Source organism: Macrotis lagotis, chromosome 1, assembly GCF_037893015.1.
Source record: "Macrotis lagotis isolate mMagLag1 chromosome 1, bilby.v1.9.chrom.fasta, whole genome shotgun sequence".
In the NCBI taxonomy this organism is placed as follows: domain Eukaryota; kingdom Metazoa; phylum Chordata; class Mammalia; order Peramelemorphia; family Peramelidae; genus Macrotis; species Macrotis lagotis.
In genome coordinates, this window is record NC_133658.1 from 494512148 (window position 1) to 494539628 (window position 27481).

Consider the following 27481-nt stretch of genomic DNA (forward strand, 5'->3'; position numbering starts at 1 on the left):
AGAAATAGAGGTAAACTCTTTCTATAAAGATTTAAAAGTGCCAGACCAAGTCCTGAGGAGGAAATTCAAAGAAAAAAAATGTCATTTTCCCCCCAATCAGATTAGTATAAGGAGATAAGCAGAGGTCTGAGGTCAGAAGCATACTTCATGAAGCATAGCAATCTGCAAGATCTGAAAAAAGGACTAATGCTGTATTTCAGGAAAAGGAGAAAGCCCAAATCCATAAAAGTAAGTCAAACTTTGGCAAAATCTTTCAAGGATGCTGGAAAGGCCAATTGTCAGCTCTTTTGATCAGTACACAGTTCCAAGTCCTAAGACCTAAAGAAGAATTTCAAGACAGAATTTCAGAGGTAAATCAAAAGGACAGCAATCAGATTTTGCCCCAGATCAGATCACTTTGGGAGCACTGAAAATTTTCAGATTTCCAGACTGAATTGTCCTTGAGATACTGAAATTATGCACAATTAACTTATCCCTAAGAAAACAGTATAAGAACCCAAGAGGACACAATCAATTCATGCATTCATTTCAAAGTGCACAGAGCCTGACATTAACATAAAGCCTGAAAGAATGAGCAAACAAAAAAAAAGAATTCTACCATAAAAAGCTAATATAGTGACAAGACACAATTCCAAAATAAGAGACTGCCTCCAAAATATCCACAAATAATCCTCAAAGAAAAGTTGAGGTACAAGTTTGTCTAGAATTCATGGAAGATGGGGCAGCTAGGTTGCTCAGTGGTTAAAGCACCAGCCCTGGAGTCAGGAGTACCTGGGTTCAAATCCAGTCTCAGACACTTAATAATTACCTAGCTGTGTGGCCTTGGGCAAGCCACTTAACCCCCTTTGCCTTGCAAAAACCTAAAAAAAACAAAAGTAGATGGAAAGTAAGTGAATTCATGGAAGAGACACAGAGTTTGTTTTAAGAGTTAGAATGAACTAAAGTTAAAATAATTAAAATGTTAAAAATTAATTATTAAAAAGAATTATTAAAAATTAAAATCAAATGGGTACATTGAGGGGAATGAGAATGATAAAAGGAACAACTGGAAAAAGAATACCTTGGAATAAGAGTTATAAAACACACACACACACACACACACACACACACACACACACACACACCCCAAAACAAATTAACCTTGAAAATTAGAATGAATCAAATAGAAATTAATGACTCATACAACAATAAATATTTAAATCATAATCAAAGTGCTGACAAAACAGAAAAAGTAAGGTATCATATTAAAAACAAATGACCTTTAAAAAAACAACAAAGAGAGAAAATTTAAGAATCATCAAAATTTAAGAATAATCTTTCAGACCATAACCAAAAAGAGAGAAAATGAAACACACTAGGGGGAGGGAGAGAGTAAGATGAGGAAAAGTCTCCTGAGACTGGAGGGCAAAAGTAGAAACAATGAGGAAGGAGTGGGAGGAATGAGCAATATTGGAACTTCTCTCTCATGTGAACCAGTCAAAGAATGGAAGAAATCTCATATACAAGTTAAGCATAAGAATATTATTTCACTCAACAGGGAAAAACTTCATATTCCAAAGAAACTCATAAGCCTCTTGTTTGATAATAAGACTATTTTACTGATTGGGAGGATACAGACTTTTCTTTTTTTTTTAATATTTATTTATTTTCTTTTTGTACAAATAATGTTTTTTATACATTAATAAAATATTCTTGTTTAAGAGTAAACAGAATACCCCACACACAAAATATAGACTCGTTTGAGTGATAAAATAAAGGGGAGAGAAAAAAAATAAAATTAAAAAAATAATAGTAATAATTGTAGGCATGGCCAGGTGGCGCAATGGATGGAGCCCCAGCCCTGGAGCCAGAACCACCCAAGTCCATATCCGGCCCCATACACCCAACAATCACCCAGCTGTGTGACATGCAAGCCACCCCAACCCCATTGCCCTGCAAAAACCAAAAGAAAAAAGAAAAAAAAGATCCAAAATAAAATAAAATAGTAATAATAGTAGGGGTGGCTGGGTGGCGGACAGAGCATTGGCGCTTGAGCCAGGAGCACCCGGGTCCAAATCTGGCCTCAGACACCCAAAGATCACCCTGCTATGCGCCTCCAGGCAGGCCACCCCACCCTATTTGCCCTGCACCTCCCCCAGAAAATAATAAAAAATGTGCTTCAGTCTTTGTTCCAACACCAACAACTCTGTCACAGGTGGATCACATTCTTTGTGGTAAGTCCATTGCAAAAGTTACTTCCATATTTTTCCAACGTTGCCATTGCTGATCACAACTCCCTCCTTTCGTATTTCTCCACTACCATGTACTATATTTTCTCTCTTCTTTCACTTTGACTCTGCTGTAGGGTAGCTGAGTGGTGCAGCAAACAGATCCCTGGTCCTTGGGCCAAGAGGACCCAAGCCCCTCTACCACCCCTTAGGCCCAGCATCCACCTGGCCCTATGGTCCCAGACAGGCCATCCAATCCCAGCCCCTTGCAAGAAATAAAAAGGAAAATGTGTTATATCTGACCACTCTCCCCCCCATGGTCCATCCTCTCCTCCATCACTCACATCCCCAGCTTCCTCTGTCCCCCCCCTTTTCTTCTTACTCCAGATGTCTAGATCCCATTAAATATATATGCTGTTTCCTCTCCCAGCCACCTCTGATCAGAGTGAAGATTCCCTCATTCCCCCTTGCCTTCCCCCCTTACATATCATTGCAATAGCTCCTTGTAATAAAGAAAAAACTTATATGAGATATCTTGGCCTAATTCCCCCCCTCTCCTTTTTCTTTCTCCCATTACATTTCCCTTTTTTTCTATTGACTCCATTTTTACACCATATTTTATCTTCAAATTCAGCTTTCTCCTGTGCTTCAACAATAAAAGCTCCCTCTACCTGCTCTATTAACTGAGAAGGTTCATATGAGTATTATCAGTGTCATTTTTCTATGCAGGAATACATGCAGTTCATCCTCATCAAGTCCCTCGTATTTTCCCCCTCTCCTTCAATCTCCATGCTTCACCTGAGTTCTGTATCTGTAGATCAAACCTTCTGTTCAGCTCTGGCCATTCCAACAGGAACATTTGAAATTCCCCTGGTTCATTGAAAGTCCATCTTTTTCCCTGGAAGAGGACATTCAGCCTTGCTGGGTAGTTCATTCTTGGTTGCATTCCAAACTCTTTTGCCTTCCGGTATATTATATTCCAAGCTCTACGAGCTTCCAGTGTAGTTGCTGCTAAGTCCTGTGTGATCCTGACTGCCGCTCCATGATATTTGAACTGTGTCCTTCTGGCTGCTTGTAATATTTTCTCTTTGACTTGGGAGTTCTGGAATTTGGCTATAATATTCCTAGGGGTTGGTTTTTTGGGATCTCTTTCTTGGGGGGATCGGTGGATTCTATCCATATCTATTTTGCCCTCTGCTTCTAGAATATCAGGGCAATTTTCCTGTAGTAATTCTTTGAAAATGATGTCAAGGCTCTTCTCCTGATCATGACTTTCAGGTATTCCAATAATTTTTAAATTATCTTTTCTAAGTCTGTTTTCCATATCAGTTGTTTTTTCAATGAGATGTTTCACATTTTCTTCTAATTTTTCATTTTTTTGGTTTTTGAAGTAATGAATCCTAGTTTCTCGTAAATTCATCAATCTCCCTGAGTTCTATTCTTTGTCTGAAGGATTTGTTTTCCTCAGAGAGTTTTCTTATCTCTTTTTCCATCTGGCCAATTTTGCTTTTTAAAGCATTCTTCTCCTCAATAACTTTTTGAACTGTTTTATCCATTTGACCTAAGCTGGTTTTTAGCATGCTATTTTCTTCAGCATTGTTTTGGATTTCCTTGACTAGGCTGCTGACTTCATTTTCATGTTTTTCCTGCATCTCTCTCCTTTCTTTTCCCAGTTTTTCCTCTAACTCCCTCATCTGATTTTCAAAGTCTTTTTTGAGCTCTGTCATAGCCTGAGCCCAATTTCTGTTTTTCTTGAAGTCTTTAGATGCAGGAGCTTGTGCTTCCTCATCTTCAGACTGTTTTGATCCTTCTTGGGCTCATATGCAAAATATTTCTCAATGGTCTTCCTCTTGTTTCTCTGCTTGCTCATTCTCCCAGCCTGAGCCTGGTTTTGAGGTGCTTCCTGAGCTTTTGTGACACTCCCACAAGGGTCTCAGTGTGTAAGGCTCTGTCCTCCCTCCTGGTCTGTGAATGACCATATATGCCCCCTTCTGCCTCGGGGCTGAGGTGGGGGAGACCCTGCTGTTCTATTGGGGGTGGGGCCTAGACTGCAATCAGGATCTGAATGTGGTCAGAGCCCCTGAGTCCTGTTCCTAGGGCAGAGGACAGAGCTCTGCAGTGTCTCTCTCTCTCTCTCCACTCCCCTCCTTAGGTTCAATGGGCTCATGCCCTGGAGGCTCCTGCTTACTGGCTCTGCCTGCTTCTGTTCCTGGATCTGACCACACTGCTCGCTGTGTGCCCTGAGGGCTGGGCTCCAAGTGCTTGCTCTGGCAGAGGTTCCCACCCTCCCCCCCATTCCCCCACTTTGTGCCTGGTGCTCCCTGGGGGCATAGTTCAGGAGACTCCCCCACTGCTGTGAGCCACAGCTCCCAGTGCTCTGGGGCTGCCTCCGAGAGGCTGAAGTCCTTGCACTCTGGCAGGCCACCCCTCTGGCGGGCCACCCCTCCAACCCAGGGAGCAGAGCCTTTCTGCTCTTTTCCAGGTTACCTTGAGTAGGAGAACTGCCTCATTGGGTCCCTCTGTGGGTTCTGTCTCTCAAAAGTTTAGTTAGAGTCCTTAGTTTCAAAGTTGTATGAGAGAGCTTCTAAGAGAGCATCCTCTCTTGTTGCCATCTTGGCTCTGCCTCCCAATATAGACTTTTCTTAGAAGACCTTGCATACTCAGGCATTATTTCATTTAGATAGGCATAGAAGGTCATTAAAAGTGTTTGTGATATTCTCACCATCTGGATGGTGAGGTAATATCGTATGAAAATATTTTCTTCTCTTTGTTACAGGGTAGATTTTTTCATGTAAAGATTGAAACTCTGAAGACCTTAACCAATTGGGTTGGAATAGAGGGGTATTGGGGGGAGAGAATCATGCTAGGTCATATAATCTTGATTGGTTTGAATGTAGGGAACAGCTCTTTGATCTTCACTACCTTTGTGAGACTTGGAGCATACCCTTCTCTGGAGAAAAGCCAAAATAAACTTTTTTTTCTTTTTTTGCTCAGAGGAATCTCTCAATATTTTTTTAAGTGGATTTTTATCCCACACAAGATGATGCCTTCTGAATAATCACTGTTAATCAAGAATCAGAAAAAAATTGCCTCTTAATGTTTCCTGACCCACTAGCAAGGACCTCCCCATCCCTGGGAACCCCATGGAAAGGGAATATAAAATCTTTACCTTATGAAAGGTGTTTAAGGGACAGCCCCTTTTCTTCACTGGGAGTTGGATACACTTTTCTCTATACTTGTTAGAAAACAAGCCACCTCAATAATATCACATTGCAGTTGGAAAACAGCTTCCTGAAGTAGCTCCACTTACCCTGAAAAAGTTTCCTCCCCCAACACAACCCATCTAAAGTCTATGATGCACCTTTCTGGTCTAGAATCAATTAAAAAGCCACATGAGCTTATGCCTCTGAAATATGGTGACTTCCTAATACCATACAAGTTGCTGTATACTAATGACTGTCTGATTGGACACATTTCTAAAAGGAAATCAGCAACCACCTCCAGAGAAGCCATATGCAACTGTTTCCTTGCTATATATCTTTATTGCATATTCTTGTGTTAGAATATTTTGTTAAACATTCAATGACTTATAAATTGCCTCACATTTCCCGACGTTGAACCTGAACAGAGAACACACTGGTTTTAGAGTTGCATCTATAACCTTTGGTAGACAACAATCAGGTCAAAATAATATATTTTCTTTTTTGAATCTTTATTTTGTTCTATTTTTTTGCAGTTGTAATTGTTTTTGTAGGTAAAATTGTTTTGTACATGCTGCATAACATTACACCCTCAAGACAACTCATAGGAGAAAAGGATAATCCCTCCATCTATTGCCTGTCTATACAAAAAACCTATATGGAACATCTATCTAATCAGAACCAATAGGTTCTGTCCCTTAAAATGTTTTCCAAGAAAACTTCTGAACTTCAAATATTGTCTTAGAAAGTCCTCTGAATGCTGCATTAAAGACAATAGGATAAAACCCTCATGGCTCATTTGAATAACAGGGAAGAGAATGAGTGAGAAGCTATTCAAACTTTGTATTCTTTAGTTGAGCTTGTCAAAAATCATCCTGACCTACAAAGTTTCCTTGTCTCTGCCACTACAATCCCTTGGCCTCATCTTCAACTTGCTTAGCTACCAATGCCTTCATGACTACTGTTGCCATGGCCTCCAAGGACACTGGGTTTAGCTGTCTAGATTTTCTTTGTCTCCATCAATCTCTGGTCTTCCATGAAGTCTAACATCTTCTTCTGAGTTGAAGTCCATAAAACTGAACCCTTTAAATAATCCTATCTCCCTTTCTGTGACTATTCTGGAACCAATAGAACTGTGAAAAGAATCTTTCAGTGTTTCTTCTGTCAGGCCTTCAGAAAGACTTTTGATGAATAAAGTTTTGTAGGACTGAATCTTTGGTGCTACATTAATTATTTAATATCCCTTTAACCTCATCACTCTGCCTTCAATTTCTATATTTTTACAAAACTTCAAAGCTTCATTTGCATCTTTTACAGAGGCAAATTAAATGAATGCAAATCCTGGCATTCATTGTTTGGGAGCAAGTTGATTGATTTTGCCTTCTCCAACACTTCCAGGAGACTCTTTGTGGCACTGTAGGCAAGATTATTCAGCAACAGTGTCTTTGAGTCTGCTATTTTGTTGCTATTCCTGTTCAGGATATATTTTTCCCAACTCTTGAATTCTCTTGTCCTTGACATTTCTCTCCTGTGTAGTCCAGAATGACTGCCCAACCATTAGGCTCAGTTCCTTTTTGCTTTTATGCTGTCTTAAATTGTTTGGCTTAAATTCAATGTAGGCAATTCCTTTTCATGTCTTATCTTTGGTGTGGATCAGTCTAAACTCAATATCACCTTCAAACACTTCCCTGATATCCTTCTAAGCTACTTTATAAGGAAGATTCTTGATGAAGACAATGTGAACTATCTCATTAGGAAAAAGTTAACTGGAAAAACAAAGAGATAATTTAAAAATTATTGAACTACCTGAGAGCTGTGACCTAAAAAAGAGCCTAGATATTCTGGAGGACAAAGGAACTAGAATTATTATCAATAATCATGTACTGAGGAAAACTGAGTCTAACTTTCAAGAGGGAAAATGGACATTCAATGAAATAGAGCTTTCTTGATGAAAAGACCAGCCTGAAAAGGAAATCTGCCTTTCAAATACAAGGCTCAATAGAAGCATGAAAAAGGGAAACAGAAAAGGGAAACCATTAGGGACTTAATATGGATAAACTTTTTATATTCCTATACAGAAAGATGATAGGGGTAACTCATAAGAATTTTGTCATTATTAGAGCAGTTAGAAGGAGTTTAAATTGCCAGATGGCACAGGTATGAGTTGAATATTAAAGGATAATAGCTTAAAAATAAAATTAAGGGGTGAGAAAGGAATATATTGGGAGAAAAGGGAGATTTAAAATGGGCATAAAAGAGCAAGAAGAAGCTTGTAGAGTGGAAGGGAAAAGTAGAACATGCAGAGCAATGAGTGAATTTTATTCTCATCAGAACTGACTCAAAGAAGGAATAAAATACACACTTAATTGGGTATAGAAATCTTTGTTAATCTACGGGAAATTTGAAGACAAAGAATAAGAGAAGGGGGAGTAGAGCCAGAAAGGAGGGCAGATTGGAGAAGGGGTTAGTCAGAATCAAAATATTTCTGAAGGACAGGGTAAAAGGAAAGAGAAAATAGAATAAATAGGGAGGTAAATAGGATGGAGAGAAATACAATTAGCAATGATAATTGTGAAAAATGTTGAAGCAAGTTCCTTTGATAAAGGCCTCATCTCTCAATTATATAGAGAAATGATTCAAATGTATAAGAATAAGAGCCATTTCTCAATTGATAAATGATCAAAAGATATAAACAGTTTTAAAATGAAGTAATCAGAATTAAGGCCAAATGACAAAAATATTCTAACACTATTGATTAGTGAAATGCAAATTAAAACAATTCTGAAGTACTACATCATACCTATTAGATTGACTAATAGGACAGAAAAGGAAAATGACAAATGTTGGATGGGATGTGGAAAAAGGAGACATTAATGTACTATTGGTGGAGTTTAAACTAATTCAGTCACTCTTGTAGAACAATTTGCAAATAAATAAGAATTAACAAAATGGAATAATAAAGAATTAAAAAACTGAATATACATTTTAAAAATTAGTCAACAAACCAAAATAAGCACAGAGATATGAAAAACTAGTTAGTCTGGCAGGGAAGCCTACAGAATTCCAAGGTACATGGGACTTGAACTCAACAGTTGTTTCAGATATGGAGTATAGGATTATGTTCTATATGAATTGAACTAAGCTATGAATACAATCCCCTTAACCTTCCCAAAGACTGAGCTGACTAGGTTGCAGGTGAATATCCCAATACTGTCAGTGGGTAGTAGAGCTATTGGCAGGCAATTCCAATGCCCTTAAGGGTACCAAAGAACACTGGGGAAGGGTGAAATATAATAAAAGTAATCTGCAGGCATTGGAGGCTAGTTAATACTCACAAATCATGATCCTCTTTGAGAATGAAGGATAAATAATAACCTGTGTCAGTAGTAGGAGCTGTCCCATTGCTGACCAGTTGGGCAATGCAACTCTTTCTCTGTTTCTTCCTTTTCTTTCTTTCTTTCCATTCTTATCTGCCGTTTCTCTGCCCAAGGAATGCAAATTTGATCGCTGAAACTTGGCAAGATATTTTGGGGATTCCCAGCCACAAATCACTCTGGCTCTCATTAATTGGCCAATAGTAGATCCCAAGCCAAACCTTATGTAGTCATTGTTTGAGCCTTTATTGGCTCTGAGTAAATTCAAATGGTAATTGTTTCTGTTTTGGCAAGAAACCTTGAGGGTCTTCCCTTCCCAGATTACAAAAAAATCTTGACTAGGTAAAAGAGGTCATTCTTTGCTTCATTTCTTTCTTACCTAGCCTAGTCACTGAATGAGCATTGCCTGTGATTTAAGTCATGCTAAAGATCTTAGCTTAAAAAGGTCAATGTCTCCCACTGCATCCAGGGTCATCTGATCTATATCTGGCCACTGAAGCCAGATGATTCCAGAGGAGAAAATGAACCTGGTGACTTTGCACAGCCTTCCCTCACTTAAATTAAGTTTACTTACATGTTATGACATCACCTCCCTGATGTCCTGATCCTTCTCAAGAACAAAGGACAAACAAGTCAGTACTACACAATAGAAAAGAATGGGATGATTTATACACACACACACACACACACACACACACACACACACACAATACTCAGAGAGAAGGGAAAGAAATTTATCAGAGTCCTAGAATAATAGATGGACATTTGAACTATGATTCAGAGATGCTCAGGTTGATTTTCTGCTTACTGGTTCTGTGATTTGGGAAGTGAAAACATTTCAATTCCCCAGGCACTAAAACTATAAGTTTCAGAGAAAATTCTAACCCCAAATCAACATATATCTTAATATATATATATATACAGAGAGAGAGAGAGAGATGTGTATACACATATAATGAACATATACATATAATCATAAATGTATTTTATTGTATCTATATACATATTTATTAAATTATATTGTATTTATACATACACATATATTTATATGTGTGTGTATATATATATAAACATTCTCAAATGCATAAAGGATTCTGTGCTTTTATCGGTTTAGAAAATTCCTTTTATGAAAAATCCTTAAAGCAATACAGATCACAACTCATCTGTGACATAATGAATTATTCATCATGTCCCTAAGACAAGTGTCATAGCCACACAGCTAATAAGGGTCAGAGACAAGATTTAGACCAATATCTTCCTATGTTCACAGTCTATCTAGTTCTCTATGCACTGCCTGTGTTTTTATATTGTCTTACCATTCTCACCAGTAGGTTTCTCCTTTTCATTGGTTGTCTCAGAGCCCTGTTGCTGCAGACATAAAAAGAACAGAAGAAATTGCCATCAGAAATATCTAAAATTGTTATGCATTATTATAAATATATATATATTTATTGCATCATAGGTTCTCAAGGGAAGAAATACAGGTTATTCATCGATATATGAAAAAATATGCCCCTAATCATTACTAATTTAAAAAATGAAAATAAAAGCAATTCTGAGATTCTACCTCACACCTATTTCCCTTAAAAAATGCTACCCTTCATCCTCACCATGATCTGCAAAACTAGACAACTCAGTTCTCTCCAAGGCTATTTCCCCTATATTTTACTCTCTCTCTTTTTTTGACTCTTTGGTGAACAAATTTAATTCATGTGATCTCCTCTCTTGAATTTTTAACTTCTTTATATTATTGATTACTCTCATTCAAGCCTCAGCCTTGACTTTCTTTCCCATCATTCACCACCTTTACTCCTAAACATGTGCTTGCTGAATGAATGTGGAGAAAAATTACATAACTGTTCTGATTGATTCTACCATAAATTTCTGTTACACAACCCCAACAGGACCCTCATAGCAGCTAGGCAATCCTACTATATCTCCTTTATCAGTTCATTATTTCACCATTCATAGTGGCTCTTCCAAAACCTTTCATCCTTTCTCAAACTTCCCGAGGTTCTCCTTTCCCTCACTCTATCAGCAGACATATTTACCTCATATTTTAACCAAAAAAGTTATAATGAACCCCCTTTCTCCCCTCTTCTACCACTCAGGTGCCTTTTGTCTGTTTTCTTCTTTACCCATCTCACAAGATAAAGTGACTTTACTCCTTCCAGAGTTAATCCTTCTACTTGTTCAATCAATCCCATCCCAGTCATCCTCTCTAATAGATTTCCCCCCTTTGTCATCTCCACTTTGTCATCTATTTTCAATCTCTCCCTAACTTTTGATATTATCAGTACCAGTTAGACAAACAGATCCTATATCAGGCATGTTATAATGACATTATATTCAAGCAATACTATTAACCCTTTAATAGTATTTGATTGGTTTGTACTTTAATGTTGATAGGTAGTTTTATTCTTTCCCTCAAACACCTTCCTCATGACTCTATTCTCTGTAACAGAATAAAAAGACTATAGTGATCTCACATCTTGTCATATTTACCTATGAGATAGTAAGAAGTTAAAAGGAAACTTAACTCATCATGATCCCCTTCGAAAATATGATTTGCCATTTCCTTCTCCAGTGGCAGAGGTTAAGTGACTTGCCCAAGGTCACACAACTAGGAATTTTCTGAGGGTAGGTTTGAATTGAGGTCTTCCTGACTCTAAATTCAGTATATTATCCACTTCTCACCTAGATGCCTTGAAAAATAGCAATGGAAATAATAAAAAGAAATACACTTTCATCTTAGAGAAAATAGGACTCTTTCATGTGATGAGAGGCATCCCAGATTATATTCTGTAATGTCCATATTACATTGTGAGGCAGAAACCTTCATCTTTAAGATAATGACTTCTTAAAGACTGCAAACCACCAGAAAAGTTATAAAGACACTCAATGGTACTAAGGTCTATTACTTCATGGTCAGGGAGGTAATTATAGTTTTAAATTATGGAACATTGTTTAGAAGAGACATTCAGGTAGTATAGTGGATAGAGCTCTGGGCTTGGAGTCAGAAAGAACTGAGTTCAAATCCAGTCTCAGTCATTTAGTAGCTGCATGACCCTAGGCAAATCACTTAAATTTTATTTGCCTCAGCTCCACATCTGTAAAATGGGGCACACTGGAGAAGGAAATGGTAAATAATTGCATTATTTTTGCCCAGAAAATCCCATTGACAACATCAATAGGGTCATATAGAGTTGGATACAACTTAAAGACTGAACAACCAATGAAAATTATTTAGAAACGGTTGAAATGTATGTTTTTTCCTGTATAAATGCATTTTATACAAACACAGAAGCACACATATGTATCTTTTACCAGTACAGTATAATAATTTGCATTATGGATATGTTTTACTGGTAAGATACAGCAGAGTAGCATGGAAATGGAAAGGACATAGGGCTGGGGAGGAAGAGATTGGTCCTATATAGTCTCAGTTTCAATGTGACTTTGAGCAATGTAGTCAACCTAAAATTAAAGAGTTGACCTAGATGATCTCTAAAGATAATTCTAGAGAGCTAACATTGTATGATTGTTCCTTAATCCGAGAGTTATAAAGATTGAAATTTTACATTTATATTTTGCTTCTCTGCCTCTCTAAACCTTTAGACTCTATAAAATTTGCAGAGACATGTGGATAGAATAATTCATGTTTATAACATTAGAAAGTTGAGTTTATTTCCCCCTAAATACCCATCCAACCAAACAAATATATAACCAAGTGTCCTGGAGTTAAAATAAACCAGAAAGAAGACCAATTATACAAACACAGAGACTGCTAAAATATTTGACTTTTTCCCTAAATATATACACACTGTATGGTGAAAAGAGGACTGACCTAAGAGCCAGGAAGATCTGGTTTATTAAAGTTTTACTTCTGACACATGCTGGCAGTAAGAACTTGGTCAAATAACTTTCAGTGCTCTAGGCAAGCTTCTAAGACTGTGAAGATGGCACCGGCATGGGTAAAGAGAATTTCCTTATACTATATACTAACAAAATCACATGTCCATTCCCTATTCCAATCTACTCTTAAATAATTTGAGGAAATACCAATTCATTGTGAAAAGTTGTAACTTAGAGTATGAATATATAATAGTTCTTATTAAGAATCATTCTTGGGGCGGCTAGGTGGCACAGTGGATAGAGCACCAGCCCTGGAATCAGGAGTACCTGAGTTCAAATCTGGGCTCAGACACTTAATAATTACCTAGCTGTGTGGCCTTGGGCAAGCCACTTAACCCCATTGCCTTGCAAAATCCTAAAAAAAAAAGAATCATTCTTACAATGATTCTAACTCTCAGACTTGCCATATAGATACCCTTCATATAGGTATGTATATAGACATATATATGTCTGTGTGTATGTAGGTATTAAAGTGAGTGCATGAATATATATGTATATGAATGCATGTATATGGTTTGTGTATATTATAATGTATGTATACATATATCAGTTGGTTGTTGCCTTTCATTCTTGAAGACCAAAATGGTATCACTTTGTGGGATAAGGCGCAATGTATCTGACTGTGGCTGATCAGTCAGTATGAGCTTGGAAGACTCTACCACAGGTTGGGCACAAATAGTCCACATGAAAATTTGAAGTAAGGATGTCTTTAATTTGCACATCTCACATTTCTTTTGAGCCACTGCAATTCTGCTTTTCTCACAGATATACCATTCTAGGCAAGATTTTGCCAGTGTCTCCCATGTCATAAAATTGATTGCAGACTTCTTCAGAGATACCCTAAGAGTGGCTTTGTATCATATCTTCCAGGTGAGCACTTGCCTTGTATAAGTTATCTGGCAATGTGTGTGTGTGTGTCAACTTCATCATCTATGTGTGTATTCCTAGAAAGTATACTGCCAAGGTAAGTGAACTTATCCAAAGCATTCAATAGTTTCCCACTTGTTGTAACTGATGGTTACTGGTAGAGAATGTGTTTTCTTAGTATTGATTGTTAGAACAAAATTAACAGAAATAGAAGAGAATGGATCCATACTTCATTGGATAGAAGTATCAAAGACTGCAATGAGTACACTATTTGCAAACAAAAAGTTTCACATCAATTCTCCCTTCACTTTAGTCTTGGTTTCCCTGTTCAATGTAAATAATTTGCTCTCAATACAGTAGTTCTCCTTCATGCTGTTTATGAGTGTATTGGTCCAGATGGATAAATGTAATACCTCATACCAAATTTCTGATAGCTGCCATTCCTTTTCTACTCAGTATTGCACAGTGGTGTGTTAGTTCAATTTTCCCTCCAAGTCAATAGCAAACTTTTCCAACTAGGAGAAGAGCTCTAATCTATTGATATTAAGTCTTCTGATAGAAGTCTTGCTTGAGACCACCTCTTTTGTTGAATGTGAATATTTAGCTTGGAGAGGATAAGGCTATGACCATCCCAGCACTTTGCAACATACATTAACTTTGTCACTCTCATATCATGTCTGTCTCTTCTTAAAATGACATAATCTATCACATACCAATATTTGCTGCAAGGGTACAATCACAAAGTTTTCTTGCATTTATGTAAATGGAAGACAGTGTTTGTGATGAGGACATGCAAGGCACAAGTTTTCATGTAGCTACTGCTGTTGATGTTTCTGACTTTTTTCTTCCCAAGTATTCTGTCCTGTCTGGCAATCTTTGCCTACTCTGGCATTAAAGTCACTAAGAATTATAAGCTTGTCCTCATTCAGCACATTGAGGATGAGGATCTCCAAGTCTTCATAAAATTTTTCTTTGACCCCATTAGGGTTCTTCATGGTGGAAGCATATGTACTGATAATGGTGGTGTGATGCTTTCCTGAAAATGGCAATCATGTTCTCATGGTCCTATTGTTCATTCCTTTTAGTAGACATATAAACTTGTAGACTAGATTGCAAAATCAATGGCACCTTCACTTGGCCACTCCTACAAAAATGTGTATTCATTTCCAACTTCAGTAAATTGACTTCATTTGCTAATTTTGGCTCACTTAGGGCTGCTACTTAGATATGATATCTGCTAAGTTATCTTACAAGAGTTGTTCATGTATCAGGTCTTTGGGATTTCATGTGGTTCATATGTATGCATACATTCCATGTGCCAATAATGAATGAAATCATCTTTGCAAAAGTTTTTGTACATTTTTTTCTGAATTTTGACTACTCTAGTTGATGTGGTAAGCAGACCAGGATTAGGTAGCAGACAATTTTGAGGACATCTTTTCTTGCTTCTTCCTCAGAAGGTGGGTAATATAATCCTTCAAAAAGGCTGCTCAGATATTCAGGAGGCTGCCAAATCCCACTGTTGCATCAGTTTGGAAAGAAGACAACCCTATGATTTGGATCACGTGTGGGGAAATGTGACTATAATTCCCAGTGTATTCATACCTGCTGCTACATCACTTGCCTGTCAACACAAGACCTTGGGATAGGTAAAACTGGTAAAATGGTATGAGCGATATCTTCTGATTCACACATAAATTGGACTTGAGGCAGTTGTGAAAGTCACTAGCCTCTCTCTCTCTTCCCCAAAGTCATCAAACCCCAGTGACAAGACAAAGTCAAGATGAGTGGTGATTGCTCAGGATGCAGTAGATGACCAACATTTTTGGACATCTTTGATGTTTAACCAAGCTCTAAGCCCTCCATTAGTACCTGCTTCAGCCACGTTAATAGCTGTTGGAACAAATTGTTCTCATCCACAAGTCTGTCTTAACATGCTTAGAATAGATACCTCCATAACTCATCAAAGGTTTTAAGAACCCCTGGATTACCCTCAGCTTGGTTTAGCATGTCTGCCAAAATGGTTTACCAGAGTGGAACCACAAGTATGAGTTGACTGAATCAGGTAATTACCAAAGGTAAAAAAACAGCTCTCACCCTAGAAGTAATAATCTTCCCTGAATATACATTACACCTCTCATATATATCTATAAATGCTAAAATACATATCTATACAAAATTTTATATACATATAAAATTTTGTTTTTAAAATATAGCTATACAAAAATATATTATTTGTTTATATATATAAATATGCACATTTTCATATTCTATTTCAGGTATGTGGAGCTAGATGTACCTGCAGCATGACCTGGCAAATCTGTGACTCAAGCATCTCTCTACTAAAAGTTACATATAAGGTGCTGACTTCCATTGGTAGAAGGAATTTCCTCACTGGTAAGAGTTACCTACACCAATGAAAGTACAGGTCTGAAATGTACATACACATGCTTATAGATGTAAAAACATATTTTGTGGAATCTAGAATTTTTTCATGTTCTCTAGCTTTGCTCAGATACAAAAGTCATTTAGGATAAAAGGTCAGATGTGCCCTAGAATAGCAGCTACTACAATTTAAAAAACAGGGTGTCAGGTAATAAGAACCACAAAATAAATAATTCCACTTGGGATAGGTATAATATACACTTTGAAACAATTAGAGCTTTCAAGAGTGATAAGACACAATAATAATAATTTTCCCACCTATTCTTCCTCCTTCCTTACATGCATTTCTATTTACCTGACTGGCAAAGAGTAAAGAAGGAGGTGGGATTCCTTTCAGAGTTTACTTTTAAATTCAGAAAACAAATAATAGTTGTAAGCATTTAAATGAGAAAAAATTAACCATGTTTGTACTTTGGACATAGTTTCTAACTGAACCATTATGAAAACATTAAGCAAACCTATTTATCATATCATAAATAATGTGGTAATCTACTAATTAATATTTTAAGTATTTATCACATAAACCTATTACTTATCTCTCAGAGTGAGCAAAGTCAACATGTAATGTCTCAAGATGGCAGCAACTGAGTCAGAAAGAGAAAGTGATTAAAACTCAGGATACTTCAATGTTTTAAAGCATATATTATGTAAACTTATTACTTTGGCATGAGGTATATACACCAGGGTGCAGGGAACAACAGAGGAGAGGGACACATGTGAAAAATATCCAAGAATAAAGTTGATAAGTTTTGACAAAAGATTGGATATTGGAAGAAGGTAAAGGAAAGTAAGGACTCAAAAAAAAAAAAAAACCCTAGCTTGTGATTCTGGGGAACTGGGATTATGGTGGTACATTTTAGTTCTCATCAATAATTGCCAGAGCTTTATAATATTTAAATTTTTAAAATTCTATTCAGGTTTTTCTCTTCTCTCCAATTTGTTATTTTTTCATTATATTTGCCTAGATTTGAAAGTGAGTGAAATTAGATCCCCAGCTATTACAGATTCTCAATCTATTTCTTCCAGAAGTTTGTCATATGATATATTAGTATTCATTCCTTGTAATTCATCAATTTAAGAAAAATGTAGTTTTCCTATTTATCTCTTTTAATCAAATCTGTTTGAAATCAGATAAATTAGATGCCCCTTCTTTATTTTTAGTTCATCTGAAATACACTAAAGGAGTGTCGATTTTTGCGTGTGTTTTTGTGAATGTTTGTTGCCTAATTCATATTAAGGTGAAGGTCACGTATAGCCTTCTTTCCTTTTCCCTTTCTATTTCTTGAGCAACACAGATATGTGAGAAAGTAAATTTCACCCTTACACCTCCCTTGTTCTTCCATAATAGGGTGTTCCTTTTTTTTCCTTTTTTGTTTTAATGTTATCAAAACAAAGCAAAATTTATTCATTGTCATCTGTCTTAATTACTCCTTTCTATTATATTTCAAGAAAATTAGTTTTCTGAGGTGGCACTTTCTTCTCACTATTTTAGTATATAAATATTTCTTTATAGCATATTGTTATAGTTCAGACATTTTTCCTCTGACTCTTTAGTACCTTCTTTGGGATTTTTTTGGTGGAGATAGTAGAGTGGTCTACCCTTTTCTTCTCCAGTTCACTTTCCAGTTTAAAAAATTGAGATAAACAAGTTTAAGTGATTTGCCCAGGTCTGCTAAGATCTGAGGTCAGATTTGAACTTAAAATGATGAAGCCCGCCAAAAAGCCTGGAATACTACCCACTGTGCCTTCTAGCTGGCCATTTTATAACCCCTTCAAATTGATCTATATTTCTCTTGACTCCTGTGTTTTCATTTCAAAACATATTCTGATCTTCATTAGAAACACTTGGAAATCCTCTAATTAAAACCCATTTTCTCTTTTAGGATTATACTTAGTTTTGCTAGATAAATTATTCTTGCTTATGAATTATACCTTTCATTTTGTCTTCTGGGTTTTCATATTTTGAACTCTTCTTTGCACATGTAAGAGTAGAAGGGGACGGGGAGGAGAAGCTTTGGTTACCTCCACTTCATCTCAATTTACTGAGTTACAGGATTTAATCACAGGTGATAAGATTTTAATGTGTAATCTTGATAGTAACACCTGGTTATTCCTTTAGGAAGTATGAAACCTCTTCTCTTGTTTCCCTTCTCACACTCCTCTCTTCTTCAATCTCTCTCCTCTACCCCCTCCCCTATCTCTGAAAAGGAGGAGCATTATTAGAGGCATAAAATTGGCCACAACCCAACCTTGCAGGATTATAAATAGCTAATAACTAGCTAAGAGCATGAGACTATTGATAGTTCAGGTGACCTAAGGCAAGACCAGTAAGTGGTTAGAAAAGAAAAAAATTCTTCACCTCTCAGTAGGAGGCGGGAAGAGCAGTTTTTTTTTTCTCCTTTCTCCCCATTGATCATGGTGTCTAGTAGGGAAAGCAAAGCCCTGTCTTACAGCTGGAATATCAGTCCAAGAAAAATTAAGACACAGTTAAGGGATAGGAATCACTAGAGAAGGAAATGGCAAACCACTCCAGTATCTTTGTCACAAGACCTAGAGTCTCATGGGATTGAAAAAAATGACCAAAAACATCAAGCACTCACTGAGATACAGAAAAGGCATCAAAAAGAAACAAAGAAGCAAGCCAGAAGTTACTTTGAGGAGCATGACCTCAGGCAACAGATAAAAGAGCAGACTTTGGGAGCCAATTTAGCATCCTATATAGCAAAGACAGTATGCCTAGTGTAAGAGGAGTCATAGTTCCAGGGTTATGGAAAAACCACCATGGTCACAAAGGAACAGGCGGGAACACATGTGCATACACACACACACACACACACACACACACACAGAGGTTAGAAGATCCCAATTCTAACATGAATTCCAAAGTCAAAAATTTGATGATCCCAATTCTAACATGAATTCCAAAGTCAAAAATTTGATTGAAAAAAATGAGCAAACAACACATCAGCAATAAATATATATATATATATATTTTTAAGGAGAGCAGTGTTAAAAAAAAAAGAAAGGGGATTCTTATAAGAAATAGGATGGAGGTAAATGCACAGATAGAAGTCATAAATGTGAGTGAAAATGGATGAACTCATTCATAAGATATGGAAGAGAATGAATTAAAAAAACAGAATTCAACAATATGTTGATTACAAGAGACACTTGAAACAGGAAGTAATACATAAGGGTAAAATAAGAGCAGAATCCATTATGCTTCAGCTAAAAAGATAAGAAAGATAAAAAAAGATAAGAAAAGCAATCATGATCTCAGATGAAGCAAAGGGACAATCAAGGTAATGACAATATAAAGATATATTCAACAAATGATATAGTAACTAAAATTTTTGAATGAAAGTTAAGGAATTACAGGAAGAAACTGATAGTAACACTATTAGTGGAGGTCTCATTTTATCCCTATCAGGCATAGATAAACCTAACAATAAGATAAAAAAAAGATATTAAAGAGATAAATAGAATTTGGGGAAAAATATGATAGACCTCTAGAGAATATTGAATGGGAAGAGAAAGTAATCTATGCCTTTTTCTCAAAAGTGCATAGCACCTTCACAAAAATTGACAATGTATTAGGGCGTAAAAACCTCACAATTACAGAAAAGTAGAGATATTCAATAAACCCTTTCCAGACTCTTTTGCAATAAAAATTAAATCCCATAAAAACCCTTGAAACATCATCTAAAAATTTATTTGAAATTAACCTACTCCTAAAGAATGTGTTTAAAGAAAAAAAATCATACAATCAGTCATTTAATTCAAGCTAATGGCATCAAGGGAGTTAGCTATATGGCACAGCAGATAGGATAGAGCACTGGCCCCAAAGGTCAGGAGGACATAAGATAAAGTTCAGCCTCAGACACTTACTGCCTGTGTGACCTTGGGTAAGTCACTTTACTCTGCCTTGCTACCAGAGCCATCTCCAGTCACTATCTGGACCCAGATAGTTCTAGAATGAAATTGCTGACTTCGCACAGGTCCCTCTCACTCAAATCCAATTCAATGCATGTCACAGCATCACCTCCCTGATGTCATGGTTGTTTTCAAGAACAAAGGACAAACATTACCATCAATACCAACAATGAGACAACATACTAAAATCTGTAGGATGCAAAGTAGTATTTCAGAGAAATTTTATATCTCTGAACACTTACAAAAGAGTAGATCAACAAATTAGGTGTAGATCTTAAAAATCTAGGGAAAATCAATTAAATATCAGAATAGAAATCCTAAAACTCAAAGGAGAGATTATTAAATTGAAAATAAAAAAACACTTAACTAATAAGCTATAATAGGAACTGGCTACAATGACAAAAAATAGATAAACTATTGACTAACTTGAATTTTTCAAAATAAAGAAGAAACCAAAAGAATAAAATTTAAAAATGAAAAGGTGTATACACTACCAATGAAGACAAAATCTAAGTAAGTTTTAGGAGCTATGTGGCACAATTATATTCCAATAAAACTGAAAATTTAAGTGAAATGAAAAAAAAATACTTACAAAACCAAGAATGACCCATATTAACTAAGAAATAGAATGCTTTAAATGCCCCAATCTTAAAAAAAATTGAACCTTAAATGAGCTCCCTAAGGAAAAAAATTCATCATCAGATGGATTTACAAGTGAATTCTAGGAAATATTTTTAAAAAATTAAATCCAATATTATAGAAACTCTTTGAAAAAACTGGTAAAGAATCCTTCATATGGGCAGCTAGGTGGTGTAGTGGATAAAGCACCGGCCCTGGAGTCAGGAGTACCTGGGCTCAAATCCGGTCTCAGACACTTAATAATTACCTAGCTGTGTGGCCTTGGGCAAGCCACTTAACCCTGTTTGCCTTGCAAAAACCTAAAAAAAAAAAATAGAGAAAGAAAACTATAGATCAGTCTGACTAATGAAAAGTGACACCAAAATCTTAAATAAAATTCTAGCAAGGAAATCACAGTAATAAATCAAGTGATCATACATTGTTTCCAAATTTGATTTATACCAAAAATACAGGGATAGTTCAATATTTAGAAAATTATAAGCATAATATATTTGTATATATTCTTAGAAAACCCTAGAGAGTCAACTAAAAAAACTAGACAAAACAAACAACCTTAACATTAATTCAAAATATTGAAAAAAATTGTAAAAGAGACTATAGTTAACATATTAGGAAGATTTTATATTATGACCTGATTGAACTTATACCAAGAATATCAATAATTAAGTCAAATCACCAAACAATTTTTAGGTGCCTACTTGTACCAAGAGCAATCACACATAAACAGGATTTCATATATATATGTGTGTGTGTGTGTGTGTGTGTGTGTGTGTGTGTGTGTGTATGTATATATACATATATACTATTTATAATGGAAATATTAAAATCATATGATTATATCAAAAGATTCAGAAAAGGTTTCAATAAAATGAAGTATACATTTGTATTACAAATAACAAAAATAGGAATAAATAGATTTTCCTTTGATTTCATAAATGTCAATTTTAAAATCAAGACCTAGCATTATTTGCAATAGAGAAATGCTAAAAGATTTCCAATAAAATGTGCAATAGGCATAGTAGCTATTACATGAAGATAAGATTAAGAAACTGAGGTGATAAATATAAACAAAGATAAAAGTATTGCTATTTATGAAAGATATAGAGAACCTCAGAGATACAATAACAGCAATAAAAATCTGAAAAACAATAACTTCATCAAAGTAGCAGGATATAAAATAAAATCACAAAATGATCAGCCTTCATATATATATATATATATATATATATATATATATACAGCAGAAAGAGAAAAGATACTCCCTTTATATTACATTATACAATGCATGGAATAGATCTGTAAGTAGAACAATAGATGGAATTATGTTAATACAGCTACAAATTTATCTTCATGGAAATAAAAGAAAACAAAGAATTCAAGAGATATGATTGTCTCATGACAGGGTTATGCTGATCTATTGCATACCATAAAATGTAATATAATAATGTGAGACAATAAAATATAATTAATTTATAATATAATAAATACTATATCATACATTATTGTATCACCTATATATAACTTTGTATAACTAGACAAAATAATAACAAAATTCATCTGGAGGAATGAAAAGTTGAGAATTTTAGGAAAATATGAAAAACAAGGAGAATAGATCTCAAACTTTATTCTAAAGCAGCAATTATCAAAAGAACATAGTACTGGTTATGAAACAGTAAAAGTGATCAATGAAACAGATTAAACAAACAAAACATAGCAGGGCTTCAAAAGTTAAATATTAGAATTTAAATTTTATTCAAGAGACAGACAGTAAGAATATCCTGGATTTTTCTATGTAGAAGCTATTTTAAGTCTTCTCATGCTTCTCAGCATTCATTGCCTATTCCATAGTCAGTTTAAGAATTCTCCAGTTGATTTTTCCAGTTCTTTACTATGATAAAAAGTGTTGAAAATACTTTGGGGTATATAGGGTATATTGGGTTTATTCTATTACTGACCTCTTAAGAATATATAAGTAGTTAAGCAGAATTTCTGGGTACACATTTTCACATATACACATAGTTATATACAGAATGTTCATTATTTTGCTCATATAATTCCAAATTTCTTTCTAGAATGGTTAGACCAATTCAATATTTCCACTGAAAATGCACCAATATTCCCTGAACAGAAAAATGTTTAAGCCTTTTCCAAACATTTTTGAAATTTTTCAAAAATGTTTCTACCTCAGAAATTTTCAGGCTACCTTTCTCCAACAACTTTCTCATCCTAAAAACTGTCATTACCTTTCTTCAACAACCTTTTCATTCCAGAAGATCCATCCATTCCTGAAGAATTTGCTCTCACTGAAATTCTATTCCACTTATTTAGTCCATTCATCAGGTCATTTCTTCAGGAATCTCATTTTAAGCATTCCCTGCCCCCAGACCAGCTATGTTAACTCCTTCATTCTACTCTAAGACTTTCTTCTTACTCTGGACTTCTTTTTCTTCCATGCCCTCATGTGAATACCCTATCAACTTGTTTTCATGTTTTCTACCCTTATTATAATACTCTTTGAAGGAGTATTATATAATATTCCCTTCATTTTGTAACCCCTATACTTTGCAAAGTGCTTGGCAAATAAAGGGTAATTAAAAAATGTTTGACTTCAAAAAGAAGTACAAATTTATTATGTGAAAAAAATTCCAAATCATCAAAAAAAAGAAATGGAAATTAGAATAGCTCTGAATTTCTACTTCACAATCATCAGATTGACAAAAATGAAAAAAGAAAAAAATGGGAAATGTTAGAAAGGCTATTGAAGGACAGATCCCCCTAAGCAATGCTGGATGGAGTTTATTATATCTAACAAGTGTTTTAAGGGCTTTGATTCTTCCTAGCCTGAAAGAACAAAACTTAGATCCTTTAGTGAAAGTCACAGTGGAAAAAAAAAAACTCTAGTTGATATAATCTAAAATAATCTAACACAGCCATCCAAAAGTAGAGGCAATTAGTTCCCTTTAAAGACTAGAGCAAAGGCTGAAGGACAAGACTTATTTAATCTGTTTTAGAGGGAGTTCTTATTCAAATATGGACCAGATTTTTTTAGGGATGGTAGAGATAACAGATTGTCTTGTACAAAGTAAGCAATTAATAAATGATTGTTTTCCAATGGATATTTACAAAATTTTACCTGAGGTGTAAGCATTATATACTCCCTCCAGTTACTTTTCAGCAGCTCTCAAGTATTCAAAAAAAACTATTTAATATTTGGTCAATTCTAAAAAAATGTATTATTTAAGTTCACAATAGAGATATACATTCTCCACTTTTACAACCCAACTTTTCAAATGCAATTTTTGTTGCTATTGGTACAATTTTAAAAAGAACCAACATTATAAAACTGTAGTGTTCCTTATACATACAGTACAATTACAGTTTATTTCAATACCTTTCACCATTCATTTTCTCAAAGGATGAGCTGAAGGTACTTCCACAGAGAATATGTATTTATGTCCTTATAAGACCATCCCCCCCCAAAAAAATACTGTGGTTCTTCTCTTCCCCCATCCCTCCTATTACTTCCAAGATAGTTCAACATTTTGAGCAGTTTCTGATCTTGTGCTTTTTCAGTTATGATAGGTTTTATTTTAAAACTAACTTCCAATGATCTGTATGATATCAAATCCCAGGCAATCTAACATTGTTGTCTTTATGCAAATTGATGTGGGTACACCTAACTGAAGTATTGATCCTTTCTACCGGTGTGTGCTGCATATTATAATAAGATCACATCTGAATTTTCAGTTCTCTTTTATTGAAAATTATTACTAATTATTTCATGGTTCATAAATTGTTCTGGAACCACCAGACTACTTTATTTGGTGACTTTTTTTTTAAAAAATTTGATGGAGTGTAGTGGTTTTGTGGGATTTTTTAAGTATGTCTCTAGTGAGAACCCTTTGCTCTGAGAAGACAAATCTTTGCTAATAGTGAACAAAGTAACAAAGTGGGATTTATTTAAACTGTTTTCTAGCAAACTAAAATCATTTTTTCAAAAATTTGTCATGTCATATATTTACTCAGACTGATAAACTTTGAGTGCAAAATTTTCATATATATATACATATATATATATACACATATATATCTTACAATATGGGGCAGCAATTTTACAAGACTTGGTGCATCTTAAAAAATGATTGTTAAATTATATTGAATTGTGTAGATGGCATGAGATTGCTTTCATTTGTAAGGTTCTAGTATTCTGTAAGATGTCAAGATCAAATGAGATATGGGCTCATATGCTTTGAAAATTGCTGTTTAAAGATAAAACATAATTAGCCATAACAAACATTATTTAGTAATTATGGATAATAAAATTAATAGATTTTTCATTGAGTACATAGAATGCAGTACAAAAAGGAAGCAGAATAATTAATTATAATTTTTATATTTTAATTAATCTTATATATATATTTTGATTATATTTGAGTTCATTTCTTACATTTTTCCAAGAATAACTGACATACTTTAACTCAAACATGGAAATTATACTCCCCCACAAGCTACCTCCACTCTCTCACATTGCTATATATTTGGACTTTACTGGCATAACTATCCTTAAACTTCTCCTTTCAATAACATGTCAACTCTAGATTTTATAGGGAAAAAAGAAAGAATTGTATTTTATAAAGTAACTCTGAAATTCAAGGATCGATCTTCTGTTTTTGGTTTCTTAAGCCCATTTTCATTAAAGTGCTTCAAAAAGTACAAGAATTAAAAAAACAGTAGTGGCATAATCAATCCATGGTCAATATATGAATCTATTCCTTCACTGTCAGTTCTAAGTCACTAAAAAAAGGATTTAAAATTTTGTTGAATTGCTGAAAATAAAATCCCTATTTAACTAAACTGCAGAAACAATTCCAAAAACATCTAGTTGTCTACATAAAGACATTGTCCTTCAACTTCATTAAATTTTTTAAACAGACTTAGGTTTGTCTTGATGGTCCTGACAGAAACTTAGAAATTATCCATTAAGGAAAGCTCCATACCTATATATTTATATTATCTGGTATTAAGGAAAATAAACTTCTGGGGGGAAGAGGGGAGGGAGGGAGAGTGAGAAGGACAGTTGGGCATCAAGAAGGGAGAGGATATAGAACTTTCTAAATTCTGAATTTTTATCTCCATTAAAAGATCTAGGGGGCATCTAGGTGGCGCAGTAGATAGAACACTGGCCTTGGAGTCAAGAGTACCTGAGTTCAAATCCGACTTCAGACACTTAATAAATTACCTAGTTGTGTGGCCTTAGGCAAGCCACTTAACCCTTTGCCTTGCAAAAAAAATAAAAAGGTCTAAAAATTATTTATTTTTTAAATAGTAGCTTAGTGGAATGTCTGCACATAAGCAATTAATGGAGATTTGCTATAATTAAACATTCATTGGGAAAAAGGATTGTGAATGTAAGAATAAATTAAGATCTGAAAATTTTGTTCTATGGACCATAAAATTCAAAGAGAATACAGGTCTAGGATTGGCATACTATAAAGAGGGGAATTTTTTGAGAAGAGAAAAATTGAATTGGGAGAAACAGGTATTTGTTGGAAATTACTAAGCTAATTCAATCAATAACAAATCAGTGAAGCATACATGATACTTTAAAGTAATTCCTTTAGAATTGTGAATGATGATTCTTTAAATGATGTGAAAATGACTCTCATATACAACTGAATTTGATATTTCAAATCTTGGAATCTGTATTGCTTGAAAAAAAAAAGAAAAACATTCATTTTTGTACCAGCTTGCTACTATACAAGTTTTGATTAAAAAGAACATAACAAAAGGTATATTTAGAGATTAATTTTTTTCTCCCAACTACTACTATTACTACACACATGCAGACACACACACACACACACACACACACACACACACACATCATAACAGTCCTTTTTTTTTGTCTAATACTATTTGCATTTTCATTCCTTAAGCATAGTTTTCTTTTGGACAGTATAATAATTCTACACATTTATTCATATCAGTGAAACATTCCCAAATAAGGATATAATTTCCACTTGTTTCTTGCTGACTTTCTTATATCCAGAGGAGACTGCTGTTTATTGTCATTTTTAAAGTATTCACAGAATAAAAATATGGCATAAATTTGATAGCAGTATAAAATGTATTGGAAAAAATCTTTTGCCATTATTTCAGATTTCTAGAGTCTGAGTTCTTTCAAAAATCACTTTAGACTCAAAAAAGTCAAGGATTATTGCCCCTCTTCAAGAAAAATTTAAAAGTTAAGCATTTAGTCATGATGATATCTTAAGTACAAACAGCTTCAATTCTCAAACTAAATAATCAAAGATGAATTTTTTTATCTATCATTCCTAGGCTCTATATATCTTCTTAAACAGTTATTTCATTGTTCTATTGATAATTGTTTCTTCTCCACATTTTTACTATCCCCACTATAAATAGAGGAATTACTTACCTCACTCATTGTAGCTTTAAATGTAAGGTCCTGAACTTCTTCTTCCTCAGAATAGAAGGAATTGTGTATGGTTTGTTGCAGTTCCTAGCTTTTGTCTTTTACAAGACTGCTGGCTTTTATATCACCAGTAAACCAATAAGATTCAATTACCTGCTGTAAATACTCAGCATATATTTGATAGCACAAGAGGCCACCTAGTGTACAAAGAGAAAAGATTAGCCAAAGTGGCTGACTAGACCTCACAGGAGGAAAAAGAAAAAGTAGGAAAATGGAAAGAGGGAATCACAAGTGCAAAAATAATGACATAATTTCACTAAAATATGTAATTTTAAAACATAGTAAATGCTTTTTGAAATGTTAGTCAATAAAAATATTTGTTTTTTTAAAAAAATATTAAATAATTATGCACTCTAATATTTTATTCTTTCAGGACAGAAATCCCTGTCTTTATTTTTTGTATGC

The 27481-nt window shown here is 34.8% G+C and overlaps 1 protein-coding gene across 1 annotated transcript in view; it reads right to left on the reverse strand.

Annotated features, from left to right (window-relative positions):
• The window catches only part of PCP4 (Purkinje cell protein 4), a 30269-nt gene extending 3131 nt beyond the window's left edge, over positions 1 to 27138 (reverse strand). The window contains exons 1-2 of the mRNA XM_074232078.1: positions 27020 to 27138; positions 10098 to 10149 (exon numbers count right to left, since the gene is read on the reverse strand). Of these exons, the coding sequence (XP_074088179.1) occupies positions 10098 to 10149; positions 27020 to 27028 (61 nt within the window). The 5' untranslated portion in view covers positions 27029 to 27138. The remainder of the gene's footprint in view (positions 1 to 10097; positions 10150 to 27019) is intronic.
• Between the last annotated feature and the right edge of the window lie 343 nt (positions 27139 to 27481).